General features: G+C 42.9%; 1 protein-coding gene across 1 annotated transcript in view; it reads left to right on the plus strand.

Moving 5' to 3' along the window:
* Positions 1-22261, plus strand: part of LOC124606437 (serine/threonine-protein phosphatase rdgC) — a 1241896-nt gene that overhangs the window by 1140141 nt on the left and 79494 nt on the right. The window contains exon 12 of the mRNA XM_047138419.1: positions 11167-11330. Within this exon, the coding sequence (XP_046994375.1) occupies positions 11167-11330 (164 nt within the window). The remainder of the gene's footprint in view (positions 1-11166; positions 11331-22261) is intronic.

The raw sequence follows: 22261 nt of genomic DNA on the forward strand, positions 1-22261 counted from the left end.
GATAAACGCCTGTATTCGGCGTGGCATACTATCCACAAGTTCATCATGGCACTGAAGGTCCAGATTGCCCCATTCCCCAACGACGATTTGGCGTAGATCCTTCAGAGTGGTTGGTGGGTCACGTAGTGCCTAAACAGCTGTGTTCAATCCATCCCAGATATGTTCGCTAGGGTTCATGCCTGTACAGTTCAGTGGGGTTTATGTCTGGAGAACATGCTGGCCACTCTAGTCAAGCGATGTCGTTATCCTGAAGGAAGTCATTCACAATATGTGCACGATGGGCGCGAATTGTCGTCTATGAAGACGAATGCCTCGCCAATATACTGCCGGTATGGTTGCACATAGGATGGCATAGGATGGCATTCACGTATCGTACAGCCGTTACGGCGCCTACGGCGTACGTCAGCACCCCATAATGCCATCCAAAACAGCAGAGAACCTCCACCTTGCTGCACTCGCTGGACAGTGTGTCTAAGGCGTTCAGCCTGATCAGGTTGCGTCCAAACACGTCTCCGACGATTGTCTGGTTGAAGGCCTATGTGACCACACCGGTCAAGAGAACGTGATGTCAATCCTGAGCGGTCCATTTAGCATGTTGTTGGGCCCATCTGTACCGCGCTGGCGGTGTCGTGGTTGCAAAGATGGACTTCGCCGTGGAGTCGGATGTGAAATTCCGCATCATGCAGCCAATTGTCACAATTTGAGTCGTAACACGACGTCCTGTGGCTGCACTAAAAGCATTATTCAACATGGTAGCGTTGCTGTCAGGGTTCCTTCGAGCCACAATCCGTAGGTGGCGGTCATCCACTGCAGTTGTAGCCCTTCGGCGGCCTGAGCGAAGCATGTCATTGCCAGTTCCTGTATCTCTGTATCTCCTCCATGTCCGAACAACTTCGCTTTGGTTTACTCCGAAACGCCTGGACACTTCCTTTGTTGAGAGCCCTTCCTGGTACAAAGTAACATTGCGGACGCCATCGAACCGCAGTACTGACCGTCTAGGCTTGGTTGAACTACAGACAACACGAGTCGTGTACCTCTTTCCTGGTGGTATGACTGGAATTGATCGGCTGTCGGACCTCCTCCGTGTAATAGGCGCTGCTCATGCATGGTTGTTTATATGTTTGGGTGGGTTTAGTGACATTTCTGAAGAGTCAAAAGGACTGTGTCTGTGATACAATATCTACAGTCAACATCTATCTTCGAGAATTCTGGGAACCGGGGTGATGCAAAACTTTTTTTGATATCTGTATTTTACTCTCCTTAAAATCATACAAATAATTTTATGACATATTTCTCACAGGTAGCTGTGAAATATGTCCACACCATATTTGTTTTTATTCTGTTGACGCTAATGACATATTTTCGTCTCTCTGTACGTGAGGATTGTATGCGAACTATCAAGGCTGATGCAAAATTCACTTAAAAGCTCTATAATAGGATTCAAGGTCAAATGGAAGTTACCGAGCCTCAGTATAAATCTGTTCATCTCATGCTTCCTTATTAGAAAAAGTTGTGAGCGACCTTCCCACTTTTGTTTGCCTCAGAATCTGTTTCCATGATGCTCTATTCTTGATTCTTATCCATATGATCTCGGAAGCCTGGATGGAGCTTTACAATGGCTTCCATTTCTGATCTTAATTTGTCCATGAGTGTCATATAAGAGTGAAACCATATCGGTTATGTACTCGCTAATGTTTCCCTTGTCATACATGATTGATATACTCTTATAGGCCGATCTTCCAAATGTCTCTCCTTGGCAGCAGGAAATGTAAACGTATTTGCGGACAAGCGATTCATTTGTAGGGAATTCATTCCCTTGGACTTGCTGAAAACCTATATTTTACTTGAAAGTCATTCTTGAATAGGGTGCTGTGTATTCAGTTGTTGTTACGCAGTCACGTAAATACACTGTTCACAAATGTTGCTGTGTATTTGGCACAATATGCAAGTTATCCATCTTATCACACTTCTGTCTCTTGTATTTCTAAAAAACTAAATATCAGTTCTGCTCCTCCAGAATGAGAGGACGCTGGCATTCCCAGCATCGCGAACCTTGTATTGCATGTAAAGAAGTACACATTTTCAAAGAATAATCCACACATCCAAGAAGTAGAATCGTGACACTGCAATCATAGAGGGAACAATTATTGAACTATATGAAGAAAAACCAACGTAAACTGGATACAAATTACGGCGTGCACACACTTTATGCAACATGTAAATGTCACTATAGGTAATCGGATTTTGTTTATGACATGTTCGATATGCCTGCCATCATTGACGATGGCGTGGAGCAGACGAATAGATAAATTCTGCATGATCAGCTGAAGTGTCGGAACATCGATGCTGCCGATGGCCTCCTGATGACAAAAAAGGAGTCGCATGTGTTCAGATCCGGAGAATATGGCGGCCAATCGAGGCCCATGCCAGCTGGCCGTTGTGGCCGAGCGGTTCTAGGCGCTTCAGTCCGGAACCGCGTTGCTGCTACGGTCGCAGGTTCGAAACCTGCCTCGGGCATGGATGTCTTTGATGTCCTTAGGTTAGTTAGGTTTAAGTAGTTCTAAGTATAGGGGACAGATGACCTCAGATATTAAGTCCCATACTGCTCAGAGCCAATTGAACCATATTGAGGCCCATGTCAGTGGCCTCTGGGCACCCCACAGCAGGAATACCCCACAGCCACAGTCCCCAGAGTGCTCCTCCAGAACAGCAAACACTCTCCTGCTTCGATGGGGTCGAGCTCCGTCTTGCATAAACCACCTCTATTCGAATGCCGGATCATTTTGGATAATGGGAGTGAAATCATCTTCCAAAACCTTCACGTACCGTTCTGTAGTCACCGTACCATCAAGGAATATCGCACTGATTATTCCGTGGCTGGACATTGCACACAACACAGTCACCCGTTGAGGGTGAAGAGACTTCTCGGTGGCAAAAATGCCTATTTCCAGACCTCAAAACGCACATGTTCCGCTTATTGACGACCCTATCCAAATAAAAGCAGGCTTCGTCGCTAAACCAACTAAATCCCATCATGTTCCGCGCCAAACCGAGAACTTTGAACGTACTAACGCAAACCGTTCAGAAGTTACGACGATTTTATTTCATATATACCAATAATTGTTGCCCTGTGAGAACAAGCCTATATACGAGACTGTGTAACACCAAGGGAATATGCAGCAGCTTCTTCAAAGTTGGTTGTCCAGTACAAAGCAGCTTTTAAGCAAATTCTGGGGTATGAATTCCCTATAACTGAATCATTTGTCAGGAAACATAGTCTTGATTTTCCTTCTGTCTTCAAAAGAAGTGGTAAACACCCACCCCGATGGCTTAAGGACTCGGACTTCCATGTACAGAAATTCGTATCTCCCGTACTACAGTTTAGTCATAATTAAACTGAGGCTTTTCTGAGTACCGCAGTATGGGCTGTATACGTCGCAGGATGCTGAAATATAGTGGGGAGGTTCATTAAATGGTCCATTCAGTGAGTATCCCGAAAAAAACTAACAGTTCCAATTCCTGCCATTTCTGGCACCAGACAAAAATAGGGTTACTGTAAGCAGTCAGAATGTGAAATGTTTCCTGTTCAGATGTCAGTATGTTGCTTGTCGCATGGCGACGCACGTTGATTTCTTTTGTGAAGTGGTGATTGGTGTAAAGGGTTAAGAAAGTTGACGTTTTCTGTACGAATCGCAATTGCTATTTAGAAGGAGTACCATGCATTGCTTGTCAATTTGTTTTATCAGAACAGCAGCAACAGCAGTTTTCATTGCGGCAATATCGCCGATAGGAGCAAATGTGTCGAAGCCTCATGTTGGTAAATGGGCTAAAGAATTTGGTAATAAATTTGAAGAAAGAGGTGAATTAAATGGTGCACCAAGCAGAGGGAGAATGCCCATTCCCATGGCAGGTATTAATGAAGTTGCTGCAGCTATAGCCGACCTCGCAGCACATACCTCTCATTCTGCGGCCAGTGTTCGAGCTGTGTCACGGTAATTGTCTCTTTCCTGATCAACAGTTAGAAAGATTTTGCGAGTCATGTCACAGTGGTATCCCTACAAAATTCAAAATGTGTACCAAATGAAACCACAAGATAGGCTACAACGCCGTGAGATAGCCCTCCATTTTTTGGCATGCTTGGCAACAGGTGACATGTGGCCGGGGAATATTCTTTGGGCGGACGAGGCACATTCTGCATTGCAAAATACACAGAACTGTCACATTTGGGGTGCTACTCCGCCAAATGTGCTAGAACATCCATTGCACTCTGTTTATGTGTCTATGTGGTGTGTTTTCTCAAACTACTTCATTTTCTGTCCGTCTTTCTTCGAAGGCCTGTGAGGTGCACAGCGACACCTACACATTACAAGAACCTCTTTGTGCAACGTGTGATTCCGGCTTTGCAAGTACGCAGCTTTGTCCCCGCCACTATTTCCAAGAAAAATGGAAGACACCACATGTTGCTTGACAGGTGAAAGATTTTCTTCGAGAAATCTTCCATAACGACTGCATCGTCAGTGCTTGTATGACCTTCCAGATACCCCGACTTGAGCCCATGTGACTTCTGGCTGTGGGGATATTTGAACAATCTTGTCTATCAGGGAAATATCCGAATTAATCATTCTCTGAAGGGCAGCCGAGTGGTTCTAGGCGCTTCAGCCTGAAACCGCGCGACCGCTACGGTCGCAGGTTCGAATCCTGCCTCGGGCATGGTTGTGTGTGATGTCGTTAGGTTAGTTACCTTTAAGTAGTTCTACGTTCTAGGGGACTGATGACCTCAGATGTTAAGTCCCAAAGTGCTCAGAGCCATTTCAACCATTTTTTTTTTTTTTTTGAAGGGCAGCACAAGACGACATATCGCATTGATTACACCGGATACGCTGCGAACATCTGACGACCATACCGTATTGTGGATGTAGCATGTTGCTGAGTTAGGAGACCACACGGAAACCTTGTTGTAACTTGTGACCAAGCCCTAATAAACGTTGCAGAACCGCCCTTATTCAGTGTTCCTCTCCTTTTCCTGTACCTACACCATACTTTGTATACTGCGCCATATTTTCACCTAGTGCCAGATATTGGAGCTATTGCTCTGAAATGCTAAAGAAACTGGTATAGGCATGCGTATTCAAATACAGAGATGCGTAAACAGGCAGACTACGGCGCTGCTGTCGGCAACGCCTGTATAAAATAACAAGTGTCTGGCGCAGTTGTTAGATTGGTTATTGCTGCTACAATGGCAGGTATCAAGATTGAAATGAGTTTGAATGTTGTCTTATAGTCGGCGCGCGAGCGATGGGACACAGCATCTCTGAGGTAGCGATGAAGTGAGGATTTTCCCGTACGACCATTTTACGAGTGTACCGTGAATATCACTAATCCTGTAAAACATCAAATTTCCGACATCGCTGCGGCCGAAAAAAAAATCCTGCAAGAGCGGGACCAATGACGATTGAAAAGAATTGTTCAACGTGACAGAAGTGCAACCCTTAGCAGCAGATTTCAATGCTGAGCCGTCAACAAGTATCAGAGTGATAACCATCAGCCGGCCGGAATGGCCGAGCGGTTCTAGGCGCTACAGTCTGGAACCGCGCGACCGCTACGGTCGCAGGTTCGAATCCTGCCTTGGGTATGGATGTCCTTAGGTTAGTTAGGTTTAAGTAGTTCTAAGTTCTAGGGGTCTGATGACCTCAGAAGTTAAGTCCCACAGTGCTCAGAGCCATGTGAACCATTTTTGATAACAATTCAACGAAACGTCATGGATATGGGCTTTCGGAGCCGAAGACCCATTCGACACGAAGCTTTACGCTTCGCCTGGATCCGTCAACACCGGTATTAGACTTTTTATGCTGGAAACACGTCGTCTGGTCGGAAGAGTCTCGTTTGAAATTGTATCGCGCGGATGGACGTGTGGGGTATGGAGACAAACTCATGAATACATGGAACCTGCATGTCAGCAGGGGACTCTTCAAGCTGGTGGAGGTTCTGTAATGGTGTGGAGCGTGTGCACTTGGAGTGATATGAGACTGCTGATACGTCCAGATACTACTCTGACACGTGACATGTACTTATGCATCCTGTCTGAGCACCTGCCTCCATTTCTGTTCATTGTGAATTCCGACTGACTTGGCTAATTCCAGCAGGAAAATGCGACAACCCACACGTCCAAAATTGCTACAGACTGGCTCCAGGAACACTCTCCTGAGTTTAAACCCTTCCGCTGGCCACCAAATTCCCCAGACATTAAAATTATGGAGCATATCTGGAATGGCTTGCAACGTGCTGTTCAGAAGGTATCTCCACTCCCTTGTACTGTTACGGATGTATGGACAGCCCTGTAGAATTGATGTTGTTAGTTCCCTCCAGCACTACTTCAGACATTAGTCGAGTCCATGCCACATCGTAGTGCGGCAATTCTGCGTACACGTGGGGCCCCTACACGATGTTAGGCAGGTGTATCAGTTTCTTTAGCTATTGAGTGTGCATTCCTTCATCATGCTCCGAGAGCGCACCGATAGATGAACGTACCTACGACTCATCAGCGTCCTACGATGTATACAGCACGCACTGCAGCAATCGAAACACCATCAGATTAATTATAGCTACCCGGTACGTGTCATACAATGATATGAGATAAGTGCCATGAGATAAGTGAAACTGCAGTGGATGGCACTACTGCACTAACAACATCTCTGAATGATGGAACTGTAAGGTAAATATACTCATGTTCAGAAAAGAAACGGAAGACCTTGAACGACTAGATAGGAAATTCATATTCACAGGGCGTGTACAGTAGCATGTTCTGCGGAAATGATTAGCTTCTGAACTATGTCGGCCCGGGCGTTCAAGGTCAACATCGATATCGTGGCGCTACACCAACTATCGATAAAATCTGCCAGAAGCTGTAGTCGCTATAAACCGAAGTCAGTGGTTCAGAGCAGCTTGAGCAGGCGTGCAGGATGTTTCACAGACGTATGCGCGAACCGTACAGTCAAATTAGTCAGTTTGAAAAAGGGCGCATTATTGTCGGAAGAGAGTGTGATGCATCCATTCCGGGAACTGCTGCTTTTGCGGGACGAAGTGTTTCGGCAGTGCAACGGGTCTGTGTCGAATGGTTCACGGAAGGCCGTAGATCACGACAAGATGGGTCAGGTCGCATTATACAGACCACCCCACGAGAAGATCGACAGCTCATCCGAATGGCATTGCACCACAGATCTTCTTCCTCTCGGGCTCTGGCGCAACAGTAGAACACATCGTGCACTAACAAGGGTGACAGTCCGTCGCCGTTTATTACAGCTTGGATTACGTGCATTTGTCTACTTCTCCTCCAATTTCGATGAATGCGCGGAAACATACTAGACGGCAATGGTGTATGGAACGGCCTCTCTGGGGACTGGAATGACATCAGATAGTATTTTTGGAAAAATCCAGGTTCTGTTTGTTTGAAAGTGACGATCCCATTTTGGTTCACCGTAGATAGGTGGAGTGGCGTCACAGTGACTGCAATTGCACAAGATATACTGTGCCATCTCAAGGCCTTATGGTGTGGGGTGCTGTTGGGTACAATCACAAACCACATTAGACGCGTGTCCGTGGCACTGCAACTAGTTCGGCCTACGTGTATGACGTCCTCCAACCCGTAGCCATACCCTCTTTGCACGACACAGCAGACGCCATGTTTCAGTAAGACAAAAAATTGTTGCACGAACACGTGCCTTCTTGGTGTCACAGTAGTTAGCCCTTTGCCCTTGGCCGCCAGATCACCAGACTCGTCACCAATCGAAAATGTGAGGGATATGGTGAAACGATGGGTGCAGCACTGTGACCCAATGTCAACAGCCACAGGTGAGCTTTGGAACCAGGTGAATGCAGCATGGGTGGCTATAGTATACGACACTATTCGCGCCTTATATGCGTCGATGCCATCACGCATCTAACAAGTTATCAGTGCCCATGCCTACTAGGCAACGAGACACATGAGGAACCAAGGTGATTGAAATCATTTCTTGAGAACATACTGATATACATGTCCTGTGAATATGAAATTCGTCTCTCTAGTCATACTGGGTGTTCTGTTTTTTATGAATCTGAGTGTACATGATTATCAAAAGATCATCCAAATACATATTGATAAATAAAGGATCTTCGAGAAGACACAGAGTACCATGGGCACCAGTTCGAACGATTAGTTTTAAATTTTGATTGTAAAAGGAAAAGGAAGTCAGCAATTAGGACTGACTAGACTGGCGCAAAGATTGTAAAATGTCTCCAAATTGACCGCAACTTAAAATTATTTCGGACTTGTGTGGCCTATGCACAGAAAATACAGTGTAGAAGGATGCGTTACAACCGTTATATACGAAATTAGATATGTACTAAAAAGTAGTTTAATGCTCCTAATACTCATTGGCTTTGATTTTATCTTATCTGATATTACTGTCTCACTGGCTTTCTTGGAAATATGGTAAATAATTACCTCATCATTTTGCTTGAAAACGCCACAAGATCGCTAAATCTATCTTTATATTTGTAAAGCATTCGTTAATAAAGACTATTTCAGAGGCCATGCCTCTTCTGTGGAATACCCCTTAGAAATTCTATGAACAAAAATCCGTACGGGTGGACATCTAACACAGTATCTGCGCAGTCGTAAATGACTTACAATTACACCATTCATTCTCTCCCACTCGTAAGCTGCTAGACTTCTTAGCATGCCTGTACCTGCGAAAAGCCGCTCCTTCCAGCAAGGGCCACAGGCTCCATAGAAGTGTCACTCCTGTAGCGTACCGAACGTATTCGGTCAAAAAACACGCCAGAGCGGGAGTGAGTTGCAACAGAGACAGCTGTAGATGGACAGGAGTGTTATGCATTGCAAAGCAAAACATGGCTGACGCATTGCAAAGCAGGGTCAGCTGTGTGCATTGTAGCAACAACCGACGCTGCAGTATGCTAGGGGAAGGATGGAAGCCGTTCCTCACTTGTTACCATGGAAGCATTTAGAGTACGTGCATTAAGCCCTAAACGAACGTAGTCTGAAGCGTGTAAGTACTCACCCATTAATGTACTAAATCATTCCAGTTTCACTATCAGAGCCTACACCGTGAGCCTGTGACACACAGTGCAACATCCCAGAATGCATTACAGGGTCTGCTGTTCAATCGCGAGACAGGGCAGCCTGCCCTGAGTCACAAGGGAGCCACCCACACACTGGAGGGAGTTCACACCCACCGTCAGCTCCACTGCCGCCCTGTCATCACGGTCGCAGCCAGAGACATTACTGACAATGGGATTCTAGTGATGCCATGCTCTGCCCCATTCTGCGCACTGTCAGCAATGCCGGGCGTCCATTGTTCCACCAAGCTGTTCCTGATGTACTACAGCCAAGGACTGGAATAAAGAAATTAGTTTAAAAATCTACTGTCGTTCTGATGTCTCATTTCACTCTCCACTGGTGATAGTCTGAAGGCCATTCAACACTCCGTACAAGTGTCACTCTGCGCAAGTGTTCCAACCCCATTCACCCGTGCCTGTGGGCGCTCTAGTGCCGACAAGTGTGCATGCGAGCAGTAACATCCAACTCTACAACCCCTGAATATCTCCAATATCATTTTGTTATGGCCTGTATCATAATCACTCGCAGAGCTATAACATTCTCGGTCAATGTCAGTTTGGTTTCCGGCAAGGCCTATCAATTGATGATGCTATTTTCTCTTTCACCGATCAAATTCTCGAATCTCTTAACAGGAAACTGGCACCAATTGGAATCCTATGTGACCTATTATGGGTTAAGTGGAATAATGGGGACACGGATTAAATCCTACCGTACAGACAGGAAACAAGTGGCAATAATTTCTGACAGTAATAGTATCCCAGCTTTATCCAAGTGGGGAACAGTCAACACTGTAGTGCCTCAAGGCTTGGTATTGGGACCCTTACTGTTTCTACATTTATAAATGACCTCCCACACTGTACCAAGTCAGCGAGCAAGTTCACCCTATTTGCTGACAATACTTCTAGTTGATAAAGCAACAGAGAACAATCCGGAAACATCTGCGAACATTGCATTTGATGACATTCTGAAATGGTTTAACTTTAATGGACTCTCGCTGAATATAAAAAAAACTTGTTATATTCAGTTTCATATGGCACATAAAGAAGTGGGGGATATAAGTATAGAATGTAATGGACAACAAATAAAGCAAGTCGACATAACTAAGTTCCTGGATTGCAAACTCAATTTGTCCAACCATATCTTAGATCTAGAAGGAAGGCTTCATTTTGCAGCAGCTGCATAATTGCATCGACCAGACATAAGGGTGCCATAAGAGCTGCTTATTTAGGATATTTTCATGCACTTTTGTCTTACTGAATCATCTTTTGAGGCAACTAGCCCTTGGCAAAAACCGTTTTTGTTGCTCAGAAGAGAGCTATACGCATCATAAGTGGTGTGCACCCAAGGCGCTTCTGCTGCAATCCGTTAAGGAAACTACAGGTATTTACAATGATATGTCAGTAAATATAGGCTACTCCCTTGTACGTTTCATTAATAAAAACCACTCTCTCTTCAAAACCAATTATGAATATCATGGTCACAAAACAAGGTCAAAAGAGGACTTTCACAGCAACCAGTCGAATTATACCCTTGTACAGAGAGGAGTAAATTATACAGGCATCAAAATTTTCAGTGCTCTATCCAGTGACATCAAAAGTCTTGCTCCTGAAACACCAAAGTTCAAGAGCAAACTGAAGGAACACCTACTACAAAAATAATTCTATTCAATTAGTGCATTTTTTAGTGCATAGGAGTAAGTTTGAGATAGCCATTCAATGTAAGCATAAAGGTAAAATATTTGTTGCATTGTATTATATTGTTGCTGAAATACTTTGATATTGTTTATTTGAATGGGTCTACATAAGTTTTAATTCTGATGTATGTAATATGTTGTTTTTTTCTAGTGCTCCATGTTTTTACAATGAGTCTTTCATGAATTAACCATATTGTGTGCTGCTGTATTGTTAACACTGTAAAAATGCTGACTCGTTCAATATCCTTGCAACTCCATTGTTATCAGGATCGACAGGACTCGCAATGAAGTAAAATAAAAAATAAATACTTCTATAGTTCTTGTATTACAAGTTTGGTTTGTCCGCGTTTGCCTGCAGGCTTTATCACGGTGAGCGAGTGGTGCGCCGCCATGGAGGTCAAGACGGGTCTGACTCTGCCGTGGCGCATGCTGAAGGACAAGTTGGTCAGCATGGACCCGGCTTCCGGCCGCGTGCAGTACGTCACCACCTTCCAGGAGCATCTACCAGGCCGCAGAGCCGTCGTGAGTAGAGCTCGCAGCACGCTCACGGTAATGGAACCGGCGGCCCAGGGGAGCTCGCCGTCGTTTATACTCCCCCACTACCACCACCTGCCCCTGCACCAGTCTGCGTGTCTCCACGGAAACACTCGGCTTCTCTCACAGGATGTAATGCAGAGCCCCGTATGCCAGCTGCACTCCATCACGATCGTTTACTGTTAACTTTAGCCTTAAACACATTTTCCAGTGTACCTTTTCGCCGTAACGTATTTGTAAAGCACTGTAGGCGGCTTGAATACTAGTTGCAGACAGAATTGTTATCACGCCAATCCGTTTCCTGCAAATTATATTGTTTGAAATGAGGTATTACCAAATTTTTGGATGGTGAGAATACTGGAAAATAAGAGAATCGAAGCGTTTAAGCCGTATGCTATAAAAGGGTGTGTAAAATTAGATGGGCTGATAAGGCGTGAGGAAATACTCCGCAGAATCGGCGAAGGAAAGAACACAAGGAAGAACTCTGACTAGACGGGACGGGTTGGGAAACGTGTCTTAAGATATAAGGAAATAGTTTCTGTGGTACTTGAAGCTGCTGTAGACGGCCAGACTTCCAGGGTTCGACAGAAATTTGGGATATATGTAACAAATAACTGCGGGCGTATGGTGCAAGTGCTTCTCGGATACGAAGAGAGCGGCACAAGAGAAGAACTCGTGCCGGGCCACATGAAACCAATCAGAAGACTTATGAAGCCCAAAAAAAATTTAATGATGTGTATGTAAAATCTGATAATATGATAGGTCAACAATGCAATCTGTGGGTAATACACTGCCTATTAAAAAACTGAATAACCGCCTAGACGTGCAGGTATGGAATCAGTGAGGTTGTGGAAAGTACCGACAGGAATGTAGGGTCATTTTGACTCCAGTGCCGCGGCCAGCGTGCTAGGTTTCTATGTCAAGGATTAAACGACCCTATTGAGGTGGTCCCAAAGATTTTCGATTGAGTTTAAATCCACGGAGTCTGGTAGGCAGAGGAGTAAGGTCAACTCATTCTGGTGCTCTTCGAACCACACACGTACAATGCGAGTTGCGTGACACGTTGACTCTTCCTGCTGGTAGATGCTATCGTTCCTAGAAGAAACGAACTGCAGTTAAGGATAGACTTGGTCCACAAAGATATATGCCTAGGGGAGAATAGAAACTTGCGGCACAACCTCACTAAAAGGGCACATCGGGCGATAGGGCACATCCCAAGGCATGGAGGGATGGTAAATTTCCATATGGAAGGAAGTATTGGGGGAGGGGGGGGTTGGGGGGAGGGGGAGCAAGAAGGTGTACAGGGAAACCAAAACTTGACTACAACGATTAGTTTCAGGTGGATGTAGTATGCAATAGTAATACTGAGATGAAACAATTATACGGGATGAAGTAGAGTAGAGAACAACGTCAAAAGAGACTTCAAGCTGAAGAATGCAATAACAATAAAAACACCCTAGAAACGGGATTGTTAAATCATAAATCCAGTGATTAAGAAAAAATATAAATAGTATTTAACTTTAGGGAAACCGATACTGTGGCTGTGGCGTATTTTATCTGTATTTTAGTAGCTAGATGATAAATAACACGCACGAAATGCACATAGACACTTTAGCAACTATGCAGTCACGCAGTAAAACTTAGTAGTAACGCTTCGTAAGCAAAATTAGTTTCCTGATAATTCGTGAATCTGAGACGGAAGCGGAGCACCAAACACCAGTGTTGTTCAACAGCTGATGAGTTTTTTTTATGCTTAATGTCACGTGTTATGTGAGCTCAACCATATCTCATCTGAAACAAATGAAAACCAATCCCCTATACCACTTCATTCGGTAACTCTTGACAGAATCGGACAAGCGGGAACAGGCCAGAAAGTCTAAATTCATGAACAATAAAAAATTCATGAGGAGGGAGATAAAAGTCTTCTTTGATAACGTTACTGAAATGACTGTACACTTTAATTTCTCTCATGTTGACGAAAGTTAAATCGCTGTCAGCTGCTTAATACTGACGAAAGGGAAATACATTTACATCAGGTGAATTGGTTTGATGTTATACACAATTACGATTTCTACGAAGGCAACTTCATTTTTAGGTGCTTTCATATTATGAGTGAATCAAGAGACATCCGCAAACTTATGTCGACTCCAACAAGTAAGAGGTATACACCTCCAACCTGCACGTACATACTTCACTTCAGAGACAGTGTAAGTACGGAGATGTTGGACAGTACTCCTACAAATTAACTGATGCTGCTGATATTTGTCACTGTCGAAAATTTTTAATTCTTACCTGCACAGATAAACAACGTTGCGACTTTGACAGACTATTCTTTAGGCTGTTTTTCACTTTAGTAAAGTCTTCTACCGTTCTTAGTCGTTTCATATTTGTAGCTAATATTTCCCCATCCTCCCACGCTTGAATTACTCTGTCAAGAATTTCACGAAACGTCTTCTCAATTGCGATACATGTGATTCCAAACCACCAGTGCAGAAGTTCAGTGAGACCTTATACTGCTTAGTCACCACCCCTTCTTTTCGTGGTCTTTGCCCCGCAAATAAGCACACTCGACAAATAAATAAACACATCCAGGAAGCACCACGCCAATACGAAACACCCCTTCTAGCCCTGATAATGTCCCCGATTTAAGTTTCTTGAAGTAGTCCACATCTACCTGAAGCCACAGTCATCATTTCATTCCGTAGAGCTACAAAACTATAAGGATGTTGACTGATATGTTTCAACCTCTGTTCCAGGTAGCACCAGACATTTTTTGAGAGACTACGATCGAGTGGTTTAGCAAGCCAGTCGAAGCGCTATTGCGTGCGTGAGTGTTCCTGAAACCAGGATCGTATGCATGCAGCCTTAAGAATATAGCTGCTGTTAATTTAGAAAACAGAGGCGACTTCAGTATATTAACGACGATCATTTAGGTCACAGGGTAAATTTCGATGCAGAGAATGTTGAAATAAAACATTTTGGTCGTGTCCATGGTAATCTGAATGAATGGGACCGAGTCGTGGCACGAAACTCACTCCTAAAACAGGAGAGGACAGACTGCAACATTATACATGCCTTGCACACACACTGAATTAAATGACTCAGCAGACTCAATGATGAAGTGCAATATTATTTGCTGCCTTTCGCAAGGTATCAGACTACGAAGGACCATTGAATGCAGTTCCTTTTGCAACCTTCACTTGGGAACTGAGCACGCGAATGATTCATTCCGCTGATTTCATTGGATTTTTATAACCACCTCGCCAACGGCCTCGCCGCGGTGGTAGCACAGGTTCCCGTGAGATCACCGAAGGTAGGCGCTGTCAGGCTGGGCTAGCACTTGGATGGGTGACCATCCAGTCTGACGAGCGCTGTTGTCAAGCGGAATGCACCCAGCCCATGTGAGGCAAACTGAGGAGCTACTTGATCTAGAAGTAGCGACTCCAGTCTCGTAAGCCGACATACGGCGGGGGCAGCCGTGTGCTGACCACGTACCCCTCCATAACCGCATTCTGTGACCCCTGTGGGCAAAGGATGACACGGCGGCCGGTCGGTGCCGCTTTTTTTTTTTTTTTTTGTACAACGAACTTTCGCAGAGCTCATGTGGGGAGGGGTCCCTGTTCTCTAGTACATGAGGTCTGCGGCTATTCCTTCTCGTTTGCGCCTCACTATCACATCACCAACTGCCGACTTGAGTGGCTTTAGAATGGTTGAAGTATTCATGACGAATTTGTTACGCGGGTGACAGCCAGTGAGTAGTCCACGTTCGAAGTCAAGGAGCTTTCCCTCCGACACAGTCTGCTTTCACTGCTTTTCTACTGATAACGCAACTCTCTTCTCCTCGTCTTATTGTTCCGGGTCTGCCTCTCATGACATCTACTGGTCAAGTCGACCTTACATGCCGATGTCAGCATACTTCTGAGCAGATAGTGGAGTCTTTGCTACATACACTACTGGCCATTAGAATTGTTACACTACGAAGATGACGTGCTATAGACGCGAAATCTAACTGACAGGAAGAAGATACTGGGATATGCACATGATTAGCTTTTTAGAGCATCCACACAAGGTTGGCGCCGGTGGCGACACCTACAACGTGCTGACATGAGGAAAGTATCCAACCGATTTCTCATACACAAACAGCAGTTGACTGGCGTTGCCTGGTGAAACGTTGTTGTGATGCCTCGTGTAAGGAGGAGAGATGAGTACCATCACTTTTCCGACTTTGATAAAGGTCGAATTGTAGCCTATTGCGATTGCAAATTATCGTATCGCGTCATTGCCGCTCGCGTTGGTCGAGATCCAATGACTGTTAGCAGAATAGGGAATCGGTTTGCAAGACAACAACCATCTGCACGAACAGTTCGACGACGTTTGCAGCAGCATGGACTATCAGCTCGGAGACCATGGCTGCGGTTACCCTTGACGCTGCATCACAGACAGGAGCGCCTGTGGTGGTGTACTCAACGACGAACCTGAGTGCACGAATGGCAAAACGTCATTTTTGCGGATGAGTGCAGGTTCTGTTTACAGCATCATGATGGTCGCATCTGTGTTTGGCGACATGGCGGTGAACGCACATTGGAAGCTATAAAGACTCCTTTGAAAAAAACAAAAAAAGAAAGAAAAATTTTTTTGTTTACCACTACTACTACTTGGCTACTTACTGTTTAGCTCTACAGGATCTTTATACTGAAATGTTTCCCAACACCACTTTGTATTGTCTTTCTATGTGTGTGAGTAACTGTATGTTCACTGTTGTGGGTAAATACACACAGCGTACACAGGGCGATGTGTGAAACTGATAGCGATTACACGCTTCCGCTGTTGTGGAAATTTGCTCCAGATGCTGCAGATACCGTGTTGAGCTGAAAGTGGTAACCAAAGTACGGAGAAATATTCTTCGGGGCTCTGTTGCATAGCAATCAGAGTGCTTTCAGTTCTGAGAAATGTCCAGGTACTATTGTGGATTTGAATGATCCATGAAGTGACTTGTTTTCCGAAGAAAACATCGAACTATTTCACTAGAACTGAACGCTCCCGTCGTAACTGTTCTCAAGCTGGTGTTTATTAATAAATCACAATAGAAGTATATCGCTGGGTCTATAATAACACGTACCTTCTTGAAATGAACAATATTTTATTGTTCTATTAACTGATTTCCTTCCATATACACATATATTTTACAATGTGAATCCAACTCTCGCAATGGCGTCGATTTTTACATCACAAGAATGGCTCTCTTCTAGTAAATTTTTACTCTTAAGAAGAACAAAAGCTCTATCTCCTAAGAATAATTATGTGAGCGCTGACCGCCACAGAGTAATAAACCATATCTTTCTCTCTCTCTCTCTCTCTCTCTCTCTCTCTCTCTCTCTCTCTCTCTCTCTCTCTCGCACTGTCACAGCAAGTTACGCTGCATGATACATCATATATGCCCCTCTTGTGGACGAACGTTTTTGGGCAAAAACAAACACGAGCATTCACACAATACTATATCAGTGATTGTTTATGACGCTGTATTAATGTCCACTAGAGTGTTAATGTCCACTATATTTCGTATGATATTTTGGTATTAGTGAATGACTATATAAATGGAAATTATAGATTTGGGTGCATATACTGCTGAAAAAGTCTGTGCTGCTTGAAAGTTCCTGATGCAGCTTATATGCATAGCTTACATGCTTGCTTTTATTCATCTATCGAAGATGGCATCAGCTGTGATCAGAAACCTTTTTCATCATCACTCTAAGCTTCTGTCACTCGCCTTTTGATGTCTCAAATGGGTAATCTAGCCATTCGGCCAAGCCCCACAAAGGAAAACCAAGGAAAACCTCGAGGTAGATTTACCATCCTCGTATTTCTCATTTGCAAAGAAAATTAATTGAACAACAATGGAAAATAATATTCACATAACGGTTTTTTTATTGAATGAATTTAAACACTGTTCACAAAAGAAACACAACACTGTTAATCTCCTGTGTCTTGAGGTGAACCGTCGACGCGTTGGTTTACGTCCATCTACGATTCCCTTCTATCATCTCCGGGTAACTGATTGAATTCTATTCCCATTTCACCGTCTCCTCGTGGGTATTATGGTTTTCCGGATATGGTTAACATGAAAATAAGAGTCAGTGTAAGTTCCGTGGAAAAGGTGTTTGATCTATGCTGAGCTGAAATAGAATCTAATCTAAAGTTCTTTCTAATTCTCTGTCCTGAATTCGAAATATTCGGAAGTCGTAAGGTGTTCTTCATTTCTATCAACAACCATAGAATGCACTATATGCAAATCCAACTGGTGCTGCGGTGTCAACTTATGCTCGTCATCTTTCAGATGGACTTTAACACTTGTTGATGTGCTTGCTTATAACTGAAAGGCATTCGCTCAGTTGGTAACTTCGCGAGCAACAATTGACATAACATAATTTACATACACAGGTATGATACAACAGTAGTACAATTATAAAGACAATGTCCATCACAAAAGATTGAAACAAAGTAATAGGCGTCCTTTTTCTAAAAAAAAAAAAAAAAAAAAAAAAAAAACTGGGAATGGGTTACCACTTCCGAACAGCATGACTTCAGATCAGCGAGTAAAAAAGCAAATACAAACATACACTGACATTGTGAAATTGACATAAGAAAAAGTATCTTACCATAGACCAGATTCATTTGAGTCACTAACCCATGGTCATTATGCATTGTGAAACCTGATTGAAGTTACTATCAACTAAATAAAAAAAATTTAAAAGAAATCATTCATACTATAGCTAAATTCTCTGCATACTGAAAAGAAAACTTATCTTTACAGTGGAAAACAAATACATAATGTCTGCATATCTCTCGTACATTATGCCTGAAAAGAAAAACTAACTATTAAATTGCAAAAAGAAAGAAACTATCCTAAGTATGATTCATAGGTTTAATGGAAATTGTCTAATCAATATTATTTGATAAGAATAGTATCTTCAATCTTCAGAATCTTCAGTCATCATGAAATTGCTTTAACAAGTGATGAGGATACATTCCTTTGACCTTTCCATTCTTCACATCCTTCAAAACATAGGTTCCTGGATGGGGTATTTTGGTAATCACAAATGGTCCTTTATACAATAATTGCCTTTTTGTGTTCTTCTTCTGCATACGTGAAGCCTTAGGATGAGTTTTTACTAAAACTTGGTCCTTCACTTTATATGTTTTTATTTTTCCAAATCGATTGTCAAAATATATTTTCCGTTTTCTTGCCTTGTCCATTATATTGAGTAAGGATTGTCGTACTTTATTTTGTAGGTCTATTTTGTTAATAGATACTTTAGGAATTGGTCGAATCCAGTCCATCTGTTCCTGTTTTCCAAACATCAGTTCGTATGGGGTGTATTCTGTCGTAGTATGTGGCATATTGTTTACAATTTCCTGAAAATCGTGAAGATAATCGATCCATTTTGGTTGGTAGTTGGGGCAATATGTTCTCATGAACCGGTTTAATTCGCGAAAACTTCGTTCCACGGGATTCGCCGAAAGGTGGTACATTGATGTTAGAATTTGTTTTATACCACAACTGGTTAATGTTTGCCTCCAAGGAAATCCAGTGAACATTGACCCATTGTCAGAAAGAATAGCCTCTGGTTTGCCTACCTTGACTATATAATCCATGACCAGCTTGTTGGCTATGGATGCAGCAGTAGCTGATTTTAATGGATAAAGTTTGACATACTTAGTGAATATATCAAGAAAAGCTACAATATATTTGCATCCTCCCCTTGATGATGGTAGAGGACCACAGACGTCGACCGAAATGATTGACAGCGGTTTAGTGGGTATAATAGGATGTAGGAAATCTTTCACACAAAAATTTCCTGGTTTGGCTAGCTGACAAATGTTACATTTCCGTAGCTGTCTGTGTACTTTCCTGCGAATATTTGGGAAGTAGCAATATGCTTGAATCTTCCGAGCACACTTTAATACTCCAAAATGTCCCCAAGTGATGTGCGTGTGCAAAATTAAGTCATTCTCATTCTTCTCGGGAATACACACCTTCCAATTATCTGAATCAAGATGCCCTTTGAAGAATAAGACGTCGTCCTCAACTTTGTACAGTCTCTTCAGATCATAGTTTCCAGTCTTTGCTAAGGTTTCCTTTATTGAATGCCAACGAGGATCTTCATTCTGTAGTTTTTCCATGTTCTTACACATGTCAAGAAAATGTTTCGTATATATTCTATCAGTCATTATATGAACATTAATTTCGGACGGATTGTCCGTGATGTTGATAGTTGACAAATCTCCATCTGGCATTCTAGACAGTGCATCCGCGATGAAATTATCCTGTCCGCTTATGTATTTAATTTCAAATTGAAACTCTTGGAGTGGAAGCGTCCATCTTGCTAATCTTGGATGTAATAATTTACATGATTGCAAAAAACTTAAAGCTTTGTGGTCACAGTATACTGTTGTCTTCGCTCCGTATAAGTAATAGTAAAATTTCTTAAATGACCAGACTACGGCCAATGCTTCCCCTTCGGTAGTCGTATATGTTCTTTCACAAGCAGTTAAGAGTCGGCTAGCAAAAGCTACTGGACAGAAAGTTGATTTTCTATCTATCATCTTTACTTGGAAGGGGCATGAACCTATTCCAATTTCCGAAGCATCTGCTATTAAACCGAATTCTTGGCTCATACCTGGATCATATAATATTTGTGAATTGACTAAGGCATGTTTTATTGCTTCAAATGCATTCTGACATTGTTGCGTCCACACCCACGGAGTATATTTGCGCAACAAGCTCTACAACGGTTATGCATTAATAGAGTGGTCGTGAATGAAACGCCTGAAAAAAGAGACAACTCCGAGGAAGCCATTTAATTGCCTTTTTGTTGTTGGAACTGCAAAGTTTTTGATTGCCTGTAGTTTCTCGGAGTCCGGTAAGATGCCTTTTCCATCTATAAGATGACCCAAAAATTGGATTTTAACTCGAGCAAAATGGGACCTTTGCAGATTTGCGGTTATGCCTGCTTCCTTGAAACGTTATAACACTCTTCTCAATAAATCAACGTGCTCCTTCCATGTGGTCGTAGCTATGAGCATGTTGTCCACAAGCAAAGTTGAATTGCTTCGAAGTGCAGGTCCCAATGCGTAATCTAGAGCAATTATAAGAACTCCTCAGGTCACGTTTAGCCCGAAAGGTAAAACCTTAAATTGATAGCTTCTACCTGCATGTACAAACGCGGTGTACTTTTTTGATGGTTCGTCTAGAGCCACCTGCCAAAATGAACTTCTCAGATCAATATTTGTTAAGTATTTTATCCCCTCGAACTTTTGAATTAGCTCATCGATATTTTCCGGATGAGTTCGCACGGGCACGATAATCATATTTATCTGCCGCGCGTCTAGCAGGAGACGAACTTTTCCTCCCCTTTTCGAGACAACGTGAAGCGGACTACAATATGGACTCGTCGAAGGTTCGATCAGATCCTATTCAAGCATCTGGTAGATTTCCGCATCAACTGCCTTTCGTTGGAGCCACGGTACTGGATAAAAAATACGGCTGAAAACTTGGTGTGGTATCACATCTAAATGGCATGCGTATCCCTCGATTACACCAGGTCTTTCTAGAAAGACTTCATGATATTCCTGTAGAAGCTCATATAATTGTTTTCTTTGGAGGTGTTGCAAATATTCAGGCTCTTGCACCTTTTCATATACCATATCTTCAGGGTTTAAGACTGGTTGCAAGTAATTAATTTCGTAATACCGTGCAGGTTTGCTATGTATCCACTTTATTTGCAGCTTTCGTCCCTGACAATACTTTCCATGGGTACTATATTCCCTGAGAAGATTCACTTGATGTTTCTGATCCATTATTGTAAAACTGGCATGGCCTAGAGAAAAATCGATATACCAATTTCTCTGTCTAAATTCATCTATAGCCAGGATACAGTCCTCAACCAATTTTTCTATTACAAGGAACGTGCAATTTATAGCTACATTTCTTATATCTGGAGTTGAGTCTGCACATTAACCTGAGAAGACTTATGACCAGTAGGACCTACAATTCTACAACACTGAACAGGAAAAATCGGTGGATTTGCTTTCTGAAGTACTCTTCGAAATAACGTCTCAGAAACGACATTTACTGCTGCTCCCGTATCTAAAGTAACTGGCACAGTAATGCCTTCAGTTGCCGCTTGAATTTTCGGAACAGGTTCAGTGATATGTTCCTTTTGACAAGACATCACATCCTGCTGAAGTTCTTCTATTAATAATCTGCCATCATTGTACCGAAAAAAATTGACGCTTGAATTTTCGCCCCTCAAAACTTCCTCGTCTGCACCGTCGGGGCTTCTGACAGTCGAGTTTAGTTTGACGATTGTCCATTATTAGTAGATGTCTGCTCCGTTACGTCAGTTATTATTCGTGGTTGATTTCTCCATTCATTTGCATTAGCATTTGGTACCCAACCTGAAGTTTGTGGTTGGTTGTGATATTCTTGGGTTGGTTGCTGATATCGGCGTTTTTGCTGATAATTCCCTTCTTGACAGTATCCTTTCCTCTTCTTATTATTCTTCCTCCATTTCCGTTTATATGTTTGTTCACATTGTTGGTCATGATTACACTGGTCGGGATTTTCGTTACCAAATTTCACGTTTGTCTGGAAATAATTAACCTGTGGGTTTGGTGAATTGTGTGCAAAAGGTTTGTTTCCATACTGTTTGTTGTTACAATTGTATTTGTTAGGTTGGTAACTTGGTTGGTTATAGCGCACACGTGATTCTTCGAACAGAATTTCTATTGAATCCAATGTGGCTAGAAAAATCTTCCACATGTTGTTCAGGCACATGTAGAAGTTTTTCCTTAACTTCAAGTGGAAGTTTGCCCTTTAATATTTGAATTATATCCTGCGTCGGGATTGGTTCATGCTT

This window comes from Schistocerca americana, chromosome 3 (assembly GCF_021461395.2).
Source record: "Schistocerca americana isolate TAMUIC-IGC-003095 chromosome 3, iqSchAmer2.1, whole genome shotgun sequence".
Lineage (NCBI taxonomy): Eukaryota > Metazoa > Arthropoda > Insecta > Orthoptera > Acrididae > Schistocerca > Schistocerca americana.